Source organism: Pyxicephalus adspersus, chromosome Z (genome assembly GCF_032062135.1).
Source record: "Pyxicephalus adspersus chromosome Z, UCB_Pads_2.0, whole genome shotgun sequence".
NCBI lineage: Eukaryota > Metazoa > Chordata > Amphibia > Anura > Pyxicephalidae > Pyxicephalus > Pyxicephalus adspersus.
In genome coordinates, this window is record NC_092871.1 from 22,671,017 (window position 1) to 22,693,015 (window position 21,999).

Sequence of the window (21,999 nt, forward strand, 5' to 3'; positions counted from 1 at the left end):
GTACCTGTTCCGACTTACATACAAATTCAACTTAAGAACAAACCTACAGTCCTTATCTCGTGTGTAACCCGGGACTACCTGTACTGCCTTATGCTACTGTACAGTGGCAGTAGTATCAAAACTGTACAGTAGCATAACTGTACATAGTACACAACTGATGAAAATGTCATTCTTAGGGAAAATGAAAGGAGAAATAGTCTGTTGTAAAACTATTGACTCTTTGGGGGTTGGCTTTAAATTTGATTGATGTGATGTTATACTGTGTTAATTGACTGTTCTTCTTTATAAGCAGACAATATGCTACTAAACATAGTTTAGAACAAAGTTTAGTAATGCCAGTATAATTGTTCTTTTTTGTTCAGGTGGTAAATACATGTGTCACTAGGAAGATAAATGTAAATCTCTAGAGAAAATAGCAATATTGAAGAATTGCAAATTATAACATTGCATTGTGATATCCTACAGCTGAAGATAATTACTACATTTGGTCATGACCAGAGGGGAAAGTTTAATTACTATGATTAAGCAGTCTGCAGTAAGTGTCATGACTGATTACCACAGGGGACTTACATTTCTGACATAATCATTTGTAATGTCAGCTTTTTCATCCACTAAATTGTAACTGTGTGACTGGGGCCATGGCAAAATCATTACAGGGCATTAGGTTGTCTATACTTTATAGAAGTTTCTGTAGTGCAAAAAGCTACCATTAAGGTCAAGGTCCGGTCTTTGACTGAACTATTGCAACACATTGGACCTGATTAAATTTTTATTATATTAAAGCTCTCCAAGACTGGAGAGGATAAACTTTTATCAGTGAACCTGGGTCATCCAAAAACCTGGAATGAATCTGGTCCAGGATAACAAACAGCAAATGACTAAGAAATCTATTCCAGGTTTGCCGGATTAACCAGGCTCACTGATGAAAATGTATCCTCTCCAGCCTTGGAGAGATTTATAAAATCAGGCCCTTTGACTGTTTTGTTTTTCAGCCAATAGATTCGCTGGTATTTTTGAGATCATTGTCTTGCACCACCCAGTTTTGGCTACCTGTCATGTAGATAGCCTCACATTTGACTCTAAATTACTTTTACATACAGAGGAGTTCATGGTGAACTTGATCACTTTTACATGCCCAATCCCTGTGGCTGCAAAGCAAACCAATATTATCACCCCTCCACCGCTGTTCTTGACAGTTGGTTTAAGGAATTTGTGCCAATAAGCTGTTTTTGGCAAATGTAGCACTATGCATTATGGCCAAACCTTTCCATGTTGGTCTTGTCTGTCCAAAGGACATGGTTCCAGAACCCTTGTGGTTTGTTCAGATACAACTTTATCTAGGTGAGATTGCTTCTAATGTCACACACTAGCACAAATAGACTAGGAAGTGTTTTGCAAACCACAAAGAAAGTGACGTCAGTGATACTGGTAATGTAGAACCAAAACAAATAAGCCATGTTCAGGCCAACTTTATAGTTGGCCTGAACTAAAAAAAACCCCACCATAAATCTGGTTTAGAACTAATTTACAAAAAAATAAAGCATTAAAGGGTAGGAAATAAATTCAACATTGGATAAATACTACAATAAATGGCAATGTACCTCAAACAACTTTGCAAACCTAAGCCATGCTGCCAGAGGGAAGAGGCTTTCTCCTTTCCAGCCTTTCCAAACAAGGTAAACTTGTTCAATCTTTCTATTAATTGCTCTGTCATGAACCTTACAACACTAACTAAGGCCTGTAGAGTTTGGGATGAGGCTCTTGGGTTTTTTTTGCAACTCCTTTGAGTATTCCACATTCTGACCTTGGAAATTAGCTATGACATCCAGTACAGGGAAGATTGGAAACTGTCTTGAATGTTTTCCACTTGTTATTAATTTTTTCTCAGTGTAGAATGAAGGACTTCAAATTGTTTGGAAATGGCTTTATAACCCTTCCTAGAATAATGGGCATCAATAATTGCTTTTGTCTTTATATGGCATTGTGTTACCACACACCTAAATGCTCTAGACCAGGGGTCTGCAACCTGCGGCTCTTCAGCCTCCTTGTTGTGGCTCCCTTCGGCTGCCGCGGGGAGATCTCTGATGGGGGATCCCCTTCCTCCCAAGACACTGCGGAGGAGGGGGATTCCCTATCCGGTGTTCTAATAAAAAAAATCTACCAGTGAAATAAATCTACCTCGGGGCGTGTACAAATGGGTGTGTACAATGACATCCCCCTCCTTGGAACCCCAATTCCTCTGGAATGGGGAGATGTACAAAACCAAAAATGTAGGTGCAAGTGGGGGACACCTGTGACTAACACCCCCTAAAATTTAATTGTTAGGCTATCATCAGAACATAAAGAACTCTGCTCATCAAAAAAATCTACCGTTACACATTGCTGGAGGCACCTGAACCTCAATTTCTCTGGAACAGGAAGGGGGTACAGGTGAACAAAATTGGAGGTGCAAGTGGGGGACACCTGTGGCTAACACCTCATAAAAATTTATAAAAACTCTGCCTATCAAAAAAATCTACCCTGTTACACATTGCTGGAAGCATCTAGCATCTGAACCCCAATTTCTCTGGAACGGGGGGGAGGCGGTACAGGTGACCAAAATAGAGTTGCAAGTGGGGGACACTTATGGCTAACACCACCTACAATTGAATCGCTAAGGCATCGTCAGAAAATAAAGAACTCTGCCCATCAAAATAATCTACCCTGTTACGTTAGATGCCTCCAGCTTCTAATGTAACAGGATGATACGTTAGAAGCTGGAGGCTTCTAGGGGCATAGTTCAGTGTTTAATTTATTTCAAAGTAGGCCTACACATGCACACTTGTTGTAACAGGTAAAATTAAAAAAATATTAAAACTTTTAAAAGTTTATAAACTGTGTTATGTTTTGCGGCTCCAGACTATTTTTCTTTAGTGGAAGAGGAGGCAAAATGGCTCTTTTGATAGTAAAGGTTGCTGACCCCTGCTCTAGACCAACAGACTGCTAAAATTTCTGTTTCTACAGAGGTGGTCACAGGTACTAATGGACAATTAATCAAGTGCATTTGATTAGTTTTGCCTGGCTGCTACTTACCCTTGTAATTACTACGGGAGTGGTAAAATGTCTATCTAGTATTAGTTACAGTACATTTAACTGAATCTTTCCTTCTAATGTTGAAGTTGTTTTACAGCTTTCCAAGCTGCTTCATCTGTTTTACCTGTGTAGAAAAATACCCCAGCATTTCTATCAACAGAGCATAAACCCCTTAAATCAATTACCAATCAAGACAGATGGTGTTGAAGGCCCCCACCCCTTTTCAGAGATGGTTGTTCTAATCTGACATAAATGGCCTGTTTTATGGCTCCTGCAAACCAATTGTCTTCCCAGTCAAAAATGTGCACCTCATGACCCTGAAAAGAATATTCATTTTTTAAAGAAGTAGGAAAACTGTTGAATCTTGTTCTGTAGCGATACCCCTCTTTTGTAGGCCATTCCTTTGTTGAGAGGTTGTCTCCCCAATGTACAGGTCTTTGCATTTCTAACTATACTGCACTGCATATACCAGGTTTCTTAATATTCGTTTGAGTGATTATTTTGGAGGTACAAGCTTTTGTCTTAGTGGACTTAAAAGAAGGAGGGTAAAGCTACGTACACACTTCCAACGGTTCTCGCCGGATAATCGCCTCAGGGCCTATTTCAGACGAGAATCCGAACTGTGTTCATCGTCAGAACGACCGTCCTGGAGGATACATGGACGATGAACGACGAACAATCGTAATGCAAATGAAAGGGGGGGAGCACGCAACTGGGTGCTGCTCCGTCGTTCTCCCCGTCCCCTCTCCACAGAGCAGAACGGTGCTGTATGCACAGCACTCGTTCATGTATCGTGCAATAATAGTAGTTGAAAAAGATTTTGAAAGATCCTTTCCAACTACTATAATTGCAAGCGTGTATGCGGCTTAAATGCTAGAGGACAAGATTCAACAGTAGGGGGTCTATTGGGCAAAGAGTCTATCAGCCAGACAGGGGGTGTTGTTAGGGATCGCTCGATCTGCAAAGGTAAATATTAAGAAAAAACAAGAATAAAGATTTTTTTTTCTCTGTTGTGTGGTGCCATTATTTCTAACAAAGTGTTACCTCTCTGTTGGGAATGGGTAAGGAGTACAGTATTCCCCTGTTAAAACCACCCACGATATACGAAAATCTGCGATACACGAATGCCACCCCCAATTGCTTTTTGTTTATTGTTCAAGCTGTAAATTTCCCCCACACTCTTCAAAAACACGCAGAAAACATTTGCAAGCATATAGCGAGATGTGCAGGCGTGGGTTCTTGCCTTGTTTCTTTGTTGGCAACCCGGACTTTAGAGCAGTGGTCGCCAACCTTTTCAGACCCAGGGACCACTAAGTTACCAGCTCCGGACCAAGCATGCGTGGGGAGCCGGGTGTCAATCAAAGAGGAAGAAACTTCTCCCATAGTGACTTCATGATACCAGAACCTGTCCACTCTGCCATTGCAAGTCCGAGCCTGTGATGGGAGAGTGGATAGGTTGTGTTCAGAGACACAACCTGCTCACTTCCCTGCGCCTCCGATCCATACAGTGGATATGGTAGGCGGTTCTGCCGCTGCTCCCTTCCAGCGTGGGGCTTTTTCCTGACTCCGCTAGGGGGGAGGTGCACCGGCCAGAGCCGCGGACCACCAAAATTGGTTGGTTGGCAACCCCTGCTTTAGAGGAATGGGGAGGGGCGCTCACTTGCTGTTTTTTTTCCTATCCATTAAGGTCTCAAGCCTAATAAAAAAGGATGTCATTTTGTATGTGTACGGTCCCCCTTTTTTTAAAAATGTAGCCCCCTTTTTCTTGACACAACCAATCCCCCACCTACCCCCATTGGTGGCCAGAGCCATCATTGGGGGGGGGGGGGCGCCTCATCCCCATGATGTGACCGCAGTGTTGTGGGGTCTGCAAGTTTGTAACTTATTGGAATCTGGTAGCTCCTATTAAACGGAAGCCACCAGGTATCCATCCTGTAACACTGGGGAATGAGTACAAGGGAGCAGTGTAAAAAATCCCTGGAAATAACAACACTACATACAGAAAAGAAACTTTTTTGATAATTTTTCTAATTTACTTTCAGGGTCTAGTGATGCCTAAATACGCAATCCTATAATAATCCTTTCCAGAGCTGACTGTTTTCACTGGGGGACAATAACTCTGCTCAGGTGGTAAGAGTTCAGAGCTGTTATTAGGCAGTAGCTGGCCTAGTAGTTTGGCTTGCCTCACACACCTCTTTTCACAGTTTTTTGGTCCACACCTTACCCCCCCTAGCTAGTATCTGTCTCCTTTACTGATATCGCCCTTTCCAGTATCAGTTGCACTCACATGCACCCCTCTCCCCAGTATCCAGCCCTACACATGCTCTTCCCTCCACAGTATCTGGTCTCTTCACACACACCTTCTTCAATAATATTTGAACCCCTTGGTCAGAAGCCCAATTCTATACCTGCCTCCTCTGTACTCCACCCCCACAATTTCTTTCCCTTTTATCCTGAACTAAACACCCCTCTCACCCAGCAAATTATTACCTAGCCACCACACACCTCCCTCTAACTTTACCAGGCTTCTGCTAATATTTGGATGAATATTTGGAAGGTCCAGGCATCGGGATCAACGTGTGGACAGTAATAGTATAATGTTAATAAGACAGTGCAGGAAAGTTTTTTACTCCAGGAACAGCAATACCAACAATGAAAAATTCAGCTGTCCTTGCACTCCATTCAAAATGAAAGGACGTGTTAACTAGAGTTGTCCTTAACACAGATTTAGAAATAAGACTAAATATACTTACTGTGCCTTAGGACAATATTTTCAATCCCTTGTATGTGCCATAAAAAAGTCTTATCCCTGTAGAGTTTACATCACCAAGCAGCTATCTAATAGGCTGGCACCACAGGTTTCTCTTATATTTAAAATCACCAGCCACAAAAGAATATTATTGACTTCTTAGACATTGAATAATCGAAGGCCACAGTAGAAATCAACGAACTGACGGTTTTTAAACTCGAAAACTAACACTGGCAGAGATTATTGTAGAGTTCACAATTTTTTTTTCATATAAGGAAAAAACAACAGCCAGAGAATCAATTAAACATAAACAGAAGAAAGGACTTCAGAAAACTGGTCTTTGCAGGCGTGTTTTCCTATCACAAGTGCAGATAACATGTCTACACTGTTTTTTTTTACTTGCATTGTTTAGAATCATTTTACAGTGTATGTTCAGACATCAGAAATTCAACCCATGGCCAAAAAAATTTTTTTCTTGGAAAATTTAGTAAGAGCCACTTTCATTTTGCTGATGGTTTGCGATGGAGTTTGCCATACTTCATCGGCTGCATGCAGACTTGGAAGTTCATTACTGCTAAGACCAATTGGTATGAAGGGAGACCTGATTTTGGGAGGAATCTTTGATATACATATACTTACGCAGCCTCATCCACCTAATTTTACTAAATCACTTAAGCAACAAAAGTGTCTTCTAAGGTGAGTAAAATGCAAAGTATTCAGATTTTCTAAATTTGCATATGCAAAATAATTGCTCATATTATTGTTCTCTTAATAATTTAATAGAAAAAATAACAAATAATATAAAATGAAAAATGTAAACGTTTCATAGACATCTGTAGAATAACATTTTGACAGACATTTTTTTTTATTTAATTGAAGTGCTTCACTCGTATAAAGGATATTGCATGGTTCAATAAAGAACAAGTGACAGTCTGATTTTTTCTAAGCATCATATCTAATATCTAATCTAAGATCTAATATTTTGTAAGCATTAATGGTACAGGTTCTCCATAAATCAACATGTATGACAACAGCTTATTTTTGCTTCCCTGTAATAAAAAAAAAATACCATCACCATTTTCAAATTCTTAATTGCTCACCGATTTCCAAAGTTTGCTAGGAAATTTTTCTTTTCAGATAAAACAATTCTTTAATCACAAAAGGATCTGTTTATAAAGCAGTGAATCTGACATTAGTTGAAACATTCCCGGGTGGTTACTTTTTCCCAGGTCCATGTTTTTCAATGCTTGTAAATGATTGTCTGTCAGATAATATTTTCATTAAGGTCAGTGTCACTGCTTTATAAATAGACCATAAAAATTTGAAAATTGCATTTGCATTTTTTGTGCATCCAATGTTTGGCAGAACAGGTAATCCGTACTTGATTTTAGACTTCTCCTAAAACTCTGGTAGCACTACAACATAGGATCCATATAACAGCCAGGCTGCTAGCATATTCAGAAGGTTACCAAAGAGAAGTCAGAAACACGTTCCCATATAATGATACTGAAATGTACAGACAAATAAACCATATATATCTCGTCTGAAGCCATTAACATATGAAATGTCATATAGCTTGTTAACCCCCAAAGATAAATACCAGATATCCATTTCTTTCGCACCAAAGAGCTTCGCCAACCCCCACCACTGCCTGGTAAATCCGATCAAAAACCCTTTAGTCAGCAGGGAGTATGAATTTTACCAACTGCACAGCTTTAAGTCCAGGTAGATATAGATAGCAAATATCTATATAGTAAGTTAAAAAAAAAAATATCTGTTTTCGCCAAGGCTCTATTATACACCCTGTACATGTTTCTTCCAATCTAAAATAAAATCAAAAGGTAATTTATTGTATTCAGCCAGCCATAATTCCTGTATTTCAAATAATGGACTGTATAAGAGCAGGATCTCAAGCTGTGAGATCTTGCCTTTAGGGCAGGTTCACTTTGGCTTCACTTTGGCTCCCTGCAGACCAGCCATTTTCAACCAGCGTATTGTAGGGACCTTGGGTTATTTCGGAGGTTAAAAGGGATTCCATCAACTGTGGCTAACCATCTCCCTTTCTGATATTGCCCGCATAATTTTTGGTATAAGGCCACTTTGTTTTAGCAGTCTATAAGGGTAGTATTATGACCACCACTATAGGTGACATTGCTCACAAGGACCATCAATATAAGGGGTATTTCTTAATAGGCCTTAGGGGCTTGGCAAGCCATGGAGACAAGCGCATGCATGCTGTAGGAGCTCCAGTCTGCAGGGGGAATTTCTAGAAGCACAGCTGTCATCCACTGATACCTGGATCAAATGCCTGCATCCCTTAAGCCCTTTAACCCCACTGAGACATCTTCAGCCATGGATCTTCACTCCTACTTTAGGAGCTTCCACTGACCATATGGCTTCAAGCAAGATAGGGAACATTCTGCATCTCAGGGTTCTGCTGCCCACTTTCATGTGCCTCCAGGAAGGATACTAGGTGCTAATTCAAGATCAGACACATCCATCTCTGCTGAAATCTTTAATTTTCTGGAAAGGCACAGAAGTCAAACCCTACTACTGCAGGCAGCTCTATATCCAGCTCTATTGTCCAATCTTCTCCAGAATCAGAGCTTAAAGAGCTTTTAGAGACTCCTTAAGGCCTAGTAAAATACCAATAGATCCGTACTTTCAAAAAAGAAGGAAATTAAGTAAACAGGTAGACAGTGGAGTAGCAGTTGATAAAGTGCACTTGGACATTGCTAAAGCAAATATGCAAGTTAGGGTGTATAGGTTTAGAAAATTCAATCTGTAAATGGATAGAGACCATGTCCAGAGAATAGTTATTATTGATATTCTAAATGGTCTAAGGTTATTAGTGGTGTACCCCAAGGTTCAGTGTTGGGAACTTTACTGTTTAACATCTTTGTATATGATATAGGGTTTGGGAATAAAAGTACCATTTCCGTTTTTGCAGATGACACCAAACTATGTAATGGAATTAAGTCCATACAGAATGTCTATAATCTCAAAGCAGACCTGGATGTACTGTTTGATTGGGCAGCCGAGTGGCAAATTACATTTATTATAGATAAATGTTAAGTTATGCACTTGGGGGCTAACAACATGCATGCTCCATACTGTCTAGGGGGAATACAATTGGAAAATTGAAAAAGATCTGGGGGTTCTGGAAGATTATGCAATTAATAATAATACAATGCCAAGTTGCAATATCTAAAGCTTTTAAAGTACTTTCTTGTATTAAAAGAGAAAAAGACAGCAGAGGTGGAGACATAATCCAAGTCCACCTCTTTGCAAATGGAGAAAAAGAAATTTAACTTCCAGACAAGGAAGGGATTCTTCACTGTAGGGTCGGTGATAATGTGGAATCGGCTCCCTCAGGAAGTAGTTTTAGTAACTACTATAGATTGCTTTAAGAAAAAGCTAGGTGCACAGAATATAACTGGGAATTGAAGCTTTAAAGTAAAGATAACAGAGACTGTTGATGCAGGGAACATCTGAATGCCTCATGGAATCCGGAAGGAATTTTTTCCCCTTTTGGTGCAAATAAAACCAGGGATGTTTTAACCTTCCTCAGGATCAATTATGTGTATAGGGTTTTAATCTTGGATATGTATATTTCCCTAGTGGTTGAACTTGATGGACTTTTTTTCAGCCTAACTCACTATGTAACTCCTTAAAGCTTTGCCCACCAAGGGAGATTTAGAACGCTGGGTGACCAAGATTGAGTCCACTCTACACAAAGAGGTAGATGCGATGAAACAACAGATCCTGACTACTAATAAAGAATACTTACCCTTAACCGTCGCTAATAAATTTATTTTAACATGAATTCCTTAAGACCTGAATTTATTTTAAGGGTTCCCCTGGAGTTAAAAGGTTAAGAAATGTTGTTAACAACCCTAAAATACAAGCAGTTATGAAAAACAAATACACCATTTAAAAGTAAAAATTTTATGTACCTAAAAAAATTTTTTTTCAATGATTTTAGTATGCTCAATGAAGATTTCTACAATGTTTTAGCCCTTGTGTTTGCAGTGGATGAGATAAACAAAAACCCCAAAATATTGCCAAACATTACACTGGGATATTATATGTTTGATTCATATGTAGAAGGTTTAAGGATTATTCAAAGTGCATTTAAACTTTTGTCAAGGAGTCCTGAACGTTTTCTCAACTACAACTGTGCTAAATATACCATTCTAGCTGGTGTCATTGAAGGTCTGACCCCTATGTTTTCTGTGCAGCTTGCAAATATTTTACAGATATACAGATATCCCCAGGTAGGTTTATGTTACTTTAATTACACCAAATACATATTTAGGTTCCATACTGGCCTTGTGGAATGTTTAACTTGGGAACCTTCAGAATGCATCCTGTTTATTTGTTGATTGATTCCACATCTCACAATAAAAAGGCATGGAATAGAAGTGTGTGTTGTCCATTTCAATGGTATGTGTATGCTCAAATCCATGCACAGAAAATTGATTTTCATAAGATTTTACTGTTGTAAGGCTATGCTACTGCCTGTTACATTTTATCTTTAGCTATTCATCTATCCATGCTGCCATATTTTAAAAAATTCTGGTAAGACGTCATGGTGATTTCTAATCATTTGGCATAATTTTGTTTCATCTTCCAGATCATTGATGAATAATTGAATACACCAATCTCTGGGAATACACCACTGCTAACATTATCATTTGCAGTTACCTTTTGCCTTCTTTTTAATAATTTATTTTCTATTACCAATATTAATTTCACTAATCTTTACAACCATAATGTCTTTATTGTACAACACAGTTATAAACAGCTTATAAATGCTTTTTCCGAACCTAAATTTAAATATATCTATAGAATCTCCTGCTTCCTGATTTAAACTCACTTCCTCAAATCTAATCATGGTATATACAGTCATGGGGAAAAAATTTGGCAATCTTGCATTTATGTCAGAAAATGCACTACTTCTACCAGAACCAATTTGCAATTACTTGGTGGCTCATCCTTTGGAAGAAATAACTGATGTTATTTGCTTTCTGTATCAATCGAGTCCTTTACATCTCTCTACTGGAAATCTGGAGCACTCTTCCTTTGCCAGCTGCTCCAGGTCTCTCAAATTTGAAGGTTTCCTTCTCCCAACTTCTGTTTTTACATTCCTCCACAGGTGCTCTATGGCAGCAGTCACCAATTCGCAAGAAAATTTTTTGTGGACCGCAGCTCTGGCCAGTGCACCCCCCAGTGGGGTCAGGAGAAGGACCCCGGCTGGGGGGATGCACTGGCCAGAGATGAGTACCATGTCCCCCGTATGGATCGCAGGCTGAAGCTGGTGGGTGGGTTGTGTCTCTGGACAGGCTTAGACCTGTGATGGGAGAGTGGGCTGGTTCTGACATCATGACGTCATTATGGGGGAAGTTTCTTAGCCTTTGAGCGACACATGGCTCCCTGCGAATGCGTGGTCCGGAGTCCATAAATTTAGGGGTTTGTGAGGTCCAAAAGGTTGGTGACCACTGCTCTTTGGGACTTAGATCTGGACTCACGGCTGACCCTTATTCATCAAGTTCAGCTAATAATCTGTTTGCCAATATATACTATGAGGGTAGCACGGTGGACTTTGCAGCGCTAGGTCCCAGGTTCAAATCTCGGTCAGGACATTATCTGCATGGAGTTTGCACGGTCTCCCCGTGTCTGTGTGGGTTGCCTCCGGGTACTCTGGTTTCCTCCCACATTCCAAAAACATGCAGGTTAATTGGCTTCCCCTCAAAATTGATCTTAGACTACATTAATGACATATGACTATGGTAAAGACATTAGATTGTGAGTTCCTTTGAAGGACAGTTAGTGACACGACTATGGACTTTGTATAGCACTGCGTAATATGATGGCGCTATATAAATACTGTGTAATAATAATACTATAAATTTGCATACAAAAAATATCGTGCTCACTGGTCTGTCTATCGTATCTGATGATAAATGTTTGCTCTAAACCTTGTTGCCATTACAAGTTCTGATTTCAGTATGTACCTATTTTAACAGATAAGCTTTACTTCCCAAGATCTCATCCAAATGGACACCAATTACTTCCCTTATTTTTACCGCACTATACCAAATGAATACATTCTATATAATGGAATAATGGAATTTCTTCTATATTTTAACTGGAGGTGGATTGGTATTATTTCACCATCAGATTCCAGCAGTATAAACTCTGTTCAGTATATTAAAAACAGATTTTCAATGTATGGCATTTGTACCGAGTTTATACTGAAGGTTCCATTTATCAATGACTACAATTCTTTAACAGTGAATAAAATTAAACATACGATAACAAAATCTACTGCTAATGTTATACTTGTATATGGGACTAAAAACAATGTTTTTTACTTTCATGTGAATACTAACATATTTAACACATCAGGAAAGGTGTGGATCAGTACTGCAGACACAAGTTTTTATATACTCTACAATAAATACAAGGCTGTCAGTAATGGATCGCTGCATTTTATTGCGAGAAAAAAAGAAATTCCAGACTTTTTAAGCTTCATAAAAAATGTAGACCCAAACCGATTTCCTACTGGAAAGACTTATGTCACATGGTGGGATGAGCTGTGTGCCAATCGCTGTCCTTTTACCATGAAAAACCGGAATTGTCATGGTGTTGAACAAGCGAGACACCTCCTAAACTCACATTGCAATTTAAAATTTCAGGCAATGAGTTATAATGTTTATAATTCTGTCTATGCTCTTGCCTATGCTTTACACAATTTGGTTTTAATGAACGAAAGTATCAGAAAAAACCTACAGGACAAATATGAAAAAAAATCTTTCCTAAATATTTCACCACATAAGGTAAGAAAAGGCAAAATATATTGCCAACCGAGTAAAGGAACACATACCCTGTTACCCAATCAAATTGTCAAGTAGCCAGATCAAAAAATTGGCCTTACACTGTTGATTCTGTTTGCAATCTGCTGAACATATTTAACTTTTCCAAATGCCCAATCACGCAGGTCATTATTGAAGAAAGTAGACAGGTGATGTCCCTTCTGCAATAATCTGTGTTACCTGCCGGATTGCTTAAGATTTCTGGCGAAAAAGCTAAGCTGCGCATGCGTAGTTTCCACTTTGGCTGCTAGGGAAACCCGGCAATCCTGGCTTCTCTCACGTATGTCGGTGATGTGCAGGAGTTATGTGATCCCAGTCTGGCCAATCAAGATGGCAAAAGATCGTCTCTGGGAGAACGAAGAAAAGAAATATTGTGGCGCCCCACGATGGAATGCGGACAGGTGGCTCCCCAGCTTTAAGTTCCACTTGAAAGAAGATTTTAATCATAAAACACTATTATTTATTCATAAAACCAACTATCGCTCTCCTGAGAAGATTTGATTTACTTTCTGACTTATGTGATGCCAAATACCTGGACAGAAAGTATACAGAAATTAATCCCAGCCAAGGCATAGGAGGCAATAAAAAGAGGATACTGAAAAGATTCAGATTCTTCATATTTCTGAAATATATGGTTTTATTGCTTTCCTATTTATATTTTCTCTAAATATGTGTTGTTTGATTCCACTGAAAAAGTTATATTTTTAATGAAATATAAAAGTGTTGGCTAAAAAATGGCTTTAAGCCATTGAACATCAGCCTCCCAATCTAATGGCCTTACTACCCTCGGATACTCACATACAACATACGTAGTAGGCAAAAGTTATTACTCAATCACTATTTAGATTATATATATATTTATGCGTTTTTATTCTTCCACAGCTACACTATTTTCTAAAAAAAGTTGACTTTATCAATAAGCTTGGGGACAGAATATACTTTAAAAACAATGAAATGTCCCCTGAATATGACATTTATAATCTTCTTTATTTGCCAAATGGAACTTTAAAGGCAAACCTTGTCGGGAATTTATCTCAGTCTGACCCTGAGAGAATAGGACTTACAATTGATGCAGATACAATCACCTGGGACCGCAGTTTCTCTGGGGTGAGTGGGTTTCAATAAATGATATCCTTAATTACATTTATGTAAAGCACGCATATGACTTTTATGAAACTTGAATTTTTTTTTATAGTGCTATGCATAATCATCTTTCATCAATATCTAAATGGCCTGGCTGAACTCAGCAGCCCCACTAACTTTCTTTTTTTTTTTTTTTAATTTGTATTACCATACTATAACTACAGTATTAAACAAACGAACAATGCTACCTTCAGTCTACAGAGGCATTTGTAGACCAATTTTTTCATTATATATTAAAATTAATATTATATTATTAGTTATTATACACGGTGTCCTATGCCTATCTGTTACATTAGGTGTCAAACGCAGTGTCTCTCGCTCCATACACTTTTACTGAAGAGTAAAAGTTTATTATACTTTTGATTGTTCCATGGTCAGTACAAAATTATTCCCATTATTTTTGTTAGTTTTTTTTTTTTTTTTTTATTTATTTTGTAATGCCTTGAGGAATCGCCATCATGCCAATTGCTAAATCAGTTTTCTAAATATATTTCACATTTTATTCAACAGATCCCAAAATCCACATGTGCAAATGACTGTCCACCCGGATTTTGGAAGTTTCGTAGGGAAGGCCAAGCTGTTTGTTGCTTTGATTGCATTCCTTGCCCAGAAGGAAAGGTCTCCCCATGGACCAGTAAGTTAAATAAAGCTTATCTAAACCCAAGAAGGGAAATATATATATAGCAGCTCATTGTTACTTACATGTTATGTCTGCATTAGTTTTCTTCTGTTCAGGCATTTCACCTGGTGATCCTACAAGTAACATACTTCATGTCCAAGGGTTACAATGCTTTCTCATTATACTGCATCCATGCAGAGGCATACCTAGCTTTCCCAAAACTTGGCTCTACCCCTTATACTTCTGTACATTTAAAATATCTTCAGCAATAATCAATAAATTAGGCAAACAAATAAAGGATCAATCAAACAGACAATGCATCACAACAATACATGGGCATAATACCAATAATACCTATGCTTAAAAAAACAAAAAAAAAAAAAACGGAAAAGGTTTATTTGGCTGCACATAAAGTATGATATAGTGAAACTTTTTGATAATGGTGTCATGCTTTAAATAAAATGTGAAGTTTAACCTCCTGAGCGGTTCATTTCTGCCTGGATTTATATGTCTAAAAATGGTACATTCTCTTTCATGAAAACTTATTTTACATTGTAGGCCTGTAACTCATCAAAATATGTCCAAACAAGAGTCTAGTAGACATCCTAAGTAAAATGAAGTTTGAAACACAAAAACATGCTAAAATAATAAATTAAATGTAATAATAAACTTTAAATAAAAAACACAAAAATCTGTTAAAACAAGGGTGCATAAATAAATCAAAAATACTGTAAATCAAAAATCTGTAATATAACAGTATATTTGCAGGCCAGACCCCACCATATTAATATATTATAAACATCTCGGGTGTGGTATATATTTAAACAAGGGACAGGACAGAGTCCAACGTCTCGTCCCAAACCAGGCAGTAGAACCGGGTTTCTTTTTTGATATTTTTTCCCGGCGTCATCCTGCTTGGAGCAACACCCCACGCACATTCTTGTTGGCGCTTGCTTTCTTGTGGTTGGTGGTACATGCTCCATAAAGTGACGACCAGTCAGGCCTTCCGGGTTCACCACTGTAGTAGCACACTGTCCAACTCGATCCTCATTCATTTGTGGTGTTTGGTATTTCAAACATATGGCTTCACAAACTTTCCAAATTAACTTAGGGTGAGGTACAGGCTGTCGTTCTGTTGTTTGAAGAGAATGTAGGCATTCCACATTGTTCATTTTGCCTTTCTGCCAGGCAACTATTTCCCCAGTCTTGAGCTTCTGTTTGGTGAACATGGATGGCATTTTGTGCCGGTTAGCCCTAACTGATGGATGAGAAACTCAAATAGTTCAGGGGAGCTGTAAAAATGGTCTGTAGTGACACAAAAGCCTTGGTTGAGCAATGGCTCAATAAGTGACAGGATAGATGATGTTGCCACTCCATAGCTGCTGAATCTGGAGCTAAATTTTGTGCTTTTCCCAGGGTATATCACAGAGTTCCAAATATAGCCCGTTGCTAAATCGCACAGCATAAACGATTTAACACAGAACCGTGCTCTTCTGGATGCTATGTATTGCAGCTGAGACTCCCCTCGTAGGCCATTAGACTTTCATCTATACTTATGTCTCTTTGTGGCACATAGCTGTTTCTGAAATTGTTTAGGATCTCCTGATAGACCTCCCAAATTTTTTTGAGCTTAGGTGCAGGATGAGTGGTCTCATCAAAAGTGTCATTATTTGAAAAATATAAATATTTCATTATGAAGCCAAATCTATATTCTGACTAATATCAATCGAGCACCAAGTGCAAACATCACTGATTGAATATTCGCTGTCACATTCGGTGTCTGATGAAAGGCCTTCAGGCGAATCACTGTCGCTTGACTCCACTAGCAATTCCAGGTCGCTGTCTTCAAGTTGTTCAAAAACAGTCTGAGTTAACAGATGCCTTTTCGAAGCCATTGCAGAGGCCAGGGCTGGCAGCAGGCAGAAACATTGTCAAAATCCAGGCAGAGGTCAGGGCAGGCAGAAAAGTGGTCAAAAGGCCAGGCAAAGATCAGTAAAGGTAATGGCAGACAGGCAGGCCACTGTAACAATCACTGTAGCAATCTAAAAATATAATGATTACTTTCTATTGGATTCAATACAATTATTTTGTATTGAATCCAATACAAAATAATTTAAAATTCCCACCACTCCCCTGCGGAACGGCCACACGCACCGACGTCATGTGGAAGGATTGAAAAGGCAGGATGATGGAGGAGGCTGGCAGGACCAGATAACACTTTATTTTTCTTTTATCTACCCCGAGTGTGGCTTGGGGTTACCGCTATCAGCTGTTTTTTTTCCCCTGAGCCCCACTCAGAAGGTTAATAAAAGGAAACTAATCCAGGTCTGAGCATGTGATGGGAAAGTGGACCAGTTGTGTCCAGAGAAAAAAACTTGCCCACTGCCCTGAGCCTGAGATCCATACAGGGGACTTGGTCTGAGGCTCTGACCGCTGTGCCCCTCAGGAGCGGATCACCAGTTGGCAACCACTGCTCTAAACTAGTTTCTCAAGCATTTTAACATGGGGGAACCTCTTGAGATAACTTTCAGGTCCTGAGGGAACTCCTGCTATATTTTCTATATACACTACCAGCTTATGTCAGTAATACCTACATTGATGGCCAGTGGGAAGAATGTCACCCTCACAGATAGCCAAAAAACTCACTGGTAGCAGTTAAACTGACTTGGGAGTCACAAATTGCTCTGGAGAAACTCTAGGGTTCCACGGAAATCCTGGTCTAAACAGTGATGACTTGACAAGATATAAGCAAAAAAAATACATGGAAATAGGCAATAAAATAGAAAAATGTTTTGAAAAGAGGGCAATAAATGGTTAAACCGTACAAGAAGGAAAAAGAAAGGGGAATCATTACAATGTGCGAATAACAAACTTTAAAGTAATATACAAATAGTAGCCTCTTAGTGCAAGGTCTAAATACATCCATGAGAACAAAATCAGCAAATAAATATGAATTCTTTGTGATGTTTGAAAACTGAAATGTAGCTAAGCATATAAAGTAATAACCTTTCCAGATTTAGATCCAGAGTCAATGGTATTATCCGTTTATCATAAATAATGTTTAAACAGGTAATCTGGAGTTATTTCAATATAACTGAAATGTTTGTTTAGAAAAAAAAAATCAGTACATTTCAGCAATATGTGCACAAATATTCATTCAAAATCATCTTTATAAAATACAATGCATGTTGACCATACAGAAATCGAAGAAAATGAGATCATGTGAAAGGGCTTAAATGCTTCCTCTGTTGCACTGAATTTCCAAAATGAATAAATTTGTATTTTTTTTCCTTTAGATTCAGAGTTATGCATGTTCTGCCCAAAAGAGGAATGGTCGAATGAAAATAAAACACAATGCATCCCAAAAACAATAAGCTTTCTTTCCTACCAAGATCCACTAGGCATCGCATTGACAGCAATCGCCAGCGGTTTTTCAGCAACATCCATCACTATTCTAGGAATATTTCTAAAATATCGAGAAACACCAATTGCCAAGGCCAATAATCGGACTCTGTCTTACATTCTCCTCACTTCTATCACATTTTCTTTCCTTGGAAGTTTGTTCTTCATTGGACAACCCCACAAATGGACGTGTTTCCTGAGACAGCCCATTTTTGGAATCAGTTTTGCCATTGCTGTCTCCTCTATTCTAGCAAAGTCTTTAACTACCGTAGTGGCATTTAATGTCCATCATCCAGGCAGATTCATTCGATCATATGTTCGAGTTAAGACTCCTATTTTGATTGTTCTTATTTGTCCTTGTGTCCAGGTTCTCATCTGTTTCTTCTGGCTAGTCTGCTCCGCTCCTTACCCAAACTACTTGAACTCGGGAACAAAAGAGATTATTTTCCATTGCAATGAAGGTTCTGTTCTCTTCTTTTATTTAGTTTTAGTGTATATGTGTGTTTTAGCTGGCTTAAGCTTTATCTTGGCTTTCTTATCCCGTTCCCTGCCTGATACATTTAACGAAGCCAAGTACATCACCTTCAGCATGCTTATGTTCTTTATTGTCTGGATATCATTCATCTTGTGCTATCTGAGCTCCAAAGGCAAAGAGGTGGAAACGCTAGAGATATTTGCAATTCTAACTTCAAATGCTGCACTACTGATTTGCATTTTTGCTCCAAAATTAAACATAATCATATTGCAGCCACACAAGAACAACAGGAAAATCTTACACCCTATAGCACTCAAAAAATATGGCCAACAGAAGTAGTTTATGAAATCACCAGCTCCTATTAAAGATGAGATAGAATATGTTGTTCAGACAGACAATTCAGAAAAAAAAATAAGGTCCAAGAAGAGTTTACATAAGTACTTGAAGATAAACTGATTCAAATATAAATTTAGGTACTTTTTATCTGAAAATATAGGAACATGCTTTGACTTGAGTACAAACTAGCTGTGGTTTAGAACAGTAATCAATAGAAATGCCAATAAAATTATTGTAAACAAATAGATCCATAATGGGGTATTTTAAAACATATATTCAAAAGGGAGGACATAAAATCATATGGCTTAATCTGTATGGCTTAATCCCCCCCCCCCCCCATTTTTACAGGTTAAAGTATTTTGTACTTTGAGATGGTTAGGATTGGTCACATAAGCTTAAATGATCTTTTGTATTATTTTTGGCACCCTCAGGCATCCCATTCAAAAATCATTACCATCAAGATGAAGTCCCCCTCATGTTGTGCCATACCAGCCTCCATTGTTCTGGAAGGACAATAGGATATTGTAACGTGTGCAAACATGAATGGAACTTACAACTTTTCAGCCAAAAATTATATTGGTGAGGTCAGGTACTGATGCTGGATGGAAAGGCATTTCCTGGAATGAAAATTTCTATTTATCCCAAATTCTTTTAAGAGTTTTAGTTGGTGGTTTTTAAAGGTTATTTATGTTCATCGAAACAAAACTTGTCAAACCGTGTCCTTATGGATATAGTTTTCTGTAAAGGGGTACAGATGTGCTGGAGTCGGAAAAGGCATTGCTCTAAACACAACTGCATTTAAAATACTATTCACTGAAAGCCCCCTGAGCTCAAAATCTAAAGGGGGCAACCACATACTTTTGACCACATAGTAGTTATGGTCTACAAGCATGCACCCCTACACTTGCACCTATTATACCCCAATGCAGATCTGAAAAGTGCAACAAACAGTGCATTCACATAAAAGCAGGTATGATTTTAGGCCATTTTAAGGGCATCTGGCTCGTTAAACACTTAAAGGGGCACCAGCTAGAAAGACGGGTTAGCACAACTCTTCAGTTCAGTTCCTATTGACTAAAAATGTATACAAGAAAGGGAATAGGGAGATCTACAGTGCAACAGAGATCATTGGCAAAGTGGGAACAAATATTTTTCTACATATCTTCGGTCTAAGAGAGGAGATTAAAAGATTTCTTTTTTGTAAAATAAAAGCAACTGAACCGGATTTCTATAGGCTATTCCTTTACACACAAAACAGTGTGGTCCGAGTTTGTGTGCTGCTCTACGCAGTGAATAAGCAAAATTTTTTTTTCTACTTACACTTGTATTTCCTTTCTTTCAGATCTTGTCTGGCTCTGCTGTTTCTCATCGTAAGGGCCTAAACAACCCTGATATATTTTGTTATATCTGTGGCAGTTTCACCATTCCCAGTCAAAGGGCGAACATCAGCACATTTGTACAGAAAGCCTATTTGGCATATTTCAAAGTTAAACTTGGTGATCAAGATAAGTCCTGGGCCCCTCATAAGGTGTGCAAACAGTATGTTGAGGGTGTGGACTAAGGGAACACATGATATGATGCCATTGGGTATGGCTATGGTTTGGCAAGAGCCAGATCATTTCAGTGACTGTTACTTTTGTATAGGATATAACAAGAAAAAAAACGTAACAGAGTATCTTAGTCTAACATCGGCTATAAGACCAGTGGCTCATTCAGATGAAATCCCAGTGCTATTTTTCCTTACACTACCCTCTCTTGAAGAACATAATTATGGTGATGAACTAGGTGACAACAATGATGAAGAGTTTGAAATCGAAGAGGACTCAGTTCATAGGGAATTTGATCAGCATGAGTTGAGTGATTTGGGACTATCGAAGAAGGCTTCAGAAATCCAAGCATTAAGACTGCGTGAGAAAAACTTACTTAAAAAAGGAACAAAGGTAATGTACTTTCGAACCAGAGAAATTGCATTTCTGCAGTATTTAAGAACGGACGGTGGCTTTGTGTATTTCCATAACATACCTGGTTTACTGGAGGAATTGGGAATTCTAATCTATAACTCAACTGAATGGCCACTATTCATCAATAGTTCAAAGCACAGCTTAAAGTGTGTCCTCCTTCACAATGGTAATATATTTGGGTCAGTCCCAATTGGCCATTCAATTTCTCTTTGGGAAGAATATGAGGACTTAAAGAGAGTCATTGAGTTGTTGCAATATCACCAACACAATTGGGTCATCTGTGTTGACCTTAAAATGGTATGCTTCCTTCTTGGTCAGCAACGCAGATACACCAAGTATCCCTGTTATCTGTGCATGTTGGATAGCTGAGCTTGTGAGAGGCATTGGGTGGAATGGAATTGGGCTCCAAGATCTGCCCTAAAACCAGGTGATCCAAACATTCTACATGAACCACTTGTTGATAAAAATATTATTATATTCCCGCCTCTGTATATGAAACTGGGTCTGATGAAGCAGTTCCTTAAAGCTTTGCCAACTGGAGGAGACTGTTTTAAGTACCTAATTTTGCATTTCCTAGCCTGCCATTTGAAAAAATAAAGGCCGGGGTGTTTAATGGTCCACAGATTCGGCAGCTCATCAAAGATTAACATTTCATCAGGAAAATGTAAGAGGTCAAAAAGAATGCTTGGTTATCATTCAAAGCCATTGTCAAGAACCTTCTTGAAACACACAAGCAAATAATTACACAGAAATTGTCCAGAAACTCTTGGAGAGCTACAAAATGCTTGGTTGCAATAGGAGCATCAAGGTGCATTTTCTGCATATCCATCTTTCTAACTTCCCGGAAAACCTTGGTGCAGTCAGTGATTAGTAAGGTGAACAAATACACCAAAATTTAAAAGGTCATAGAAGGACGGTATCAGAGTAGATGGGATGTACATATGATGGCTGACTATTGTTGGAGCATCCGGCGGGATTGTCCTAACACTGGACACTCCAGGAAAAGCTATAAGCGTAAATTTTTATCTTAACCGCTTACCCGAGTAACAATAAATCCTTTGTATGAACAAAAGAATTTTAAAATAACAGTACATTAAGGTTATTATTTTATTTTTTCATTGTATGTAAAACTTGTATGTTTTTTGTCAAAAATGGAGGGTACCCTGTATCGTAAAAACTGGATGCGATATCAAAAAACTAGGGACATTTCTGGATTCACCGCCTAAAAAATTGTAAAAAACAAATGTAAGTTCTAACTCAACAAAATATGCGTTCCCCAGTTGAAATATACATTCAATTTAACATGGTTTTTGGCACAAGCATAACTGAAAAGAACCAACATACACAGGAAAGCCAGACACTAG

The 21,999-nt window shown here is 38.5% G+C and overlaps 1 protein-coding gene across 1 annotated transcript in view; it reads left to right on the forward strand.

Moving 5' to 3' along the window:
* Positions 1–18,677, forward strand: part of LOC140343990 (vomeronasal type-2 receptor 26-like) — a 26,526-nt gene extending 7,849 nt beyond the window's left edge. Inside the window, exons 2-4 of the mRNA XM_072430897.1 lie at positions 13,582–13,806; positions 14,353–14,476; positions 17,758–18,677. Coding sequence (XP_072286998.1) covers positions 13,582–13,806; positions 14,353–14,476; positions 17,758–18,677 — 1,269 coding nt within the window. The remainder of the gene's footprint in view (positions 1–13,581; positions 13,807–14,352; positions 14,477–17,757) is intronic.
* The last annotated feature ends 3,322 nt before the right edge of the window (positions 18,678–21,999 follow it).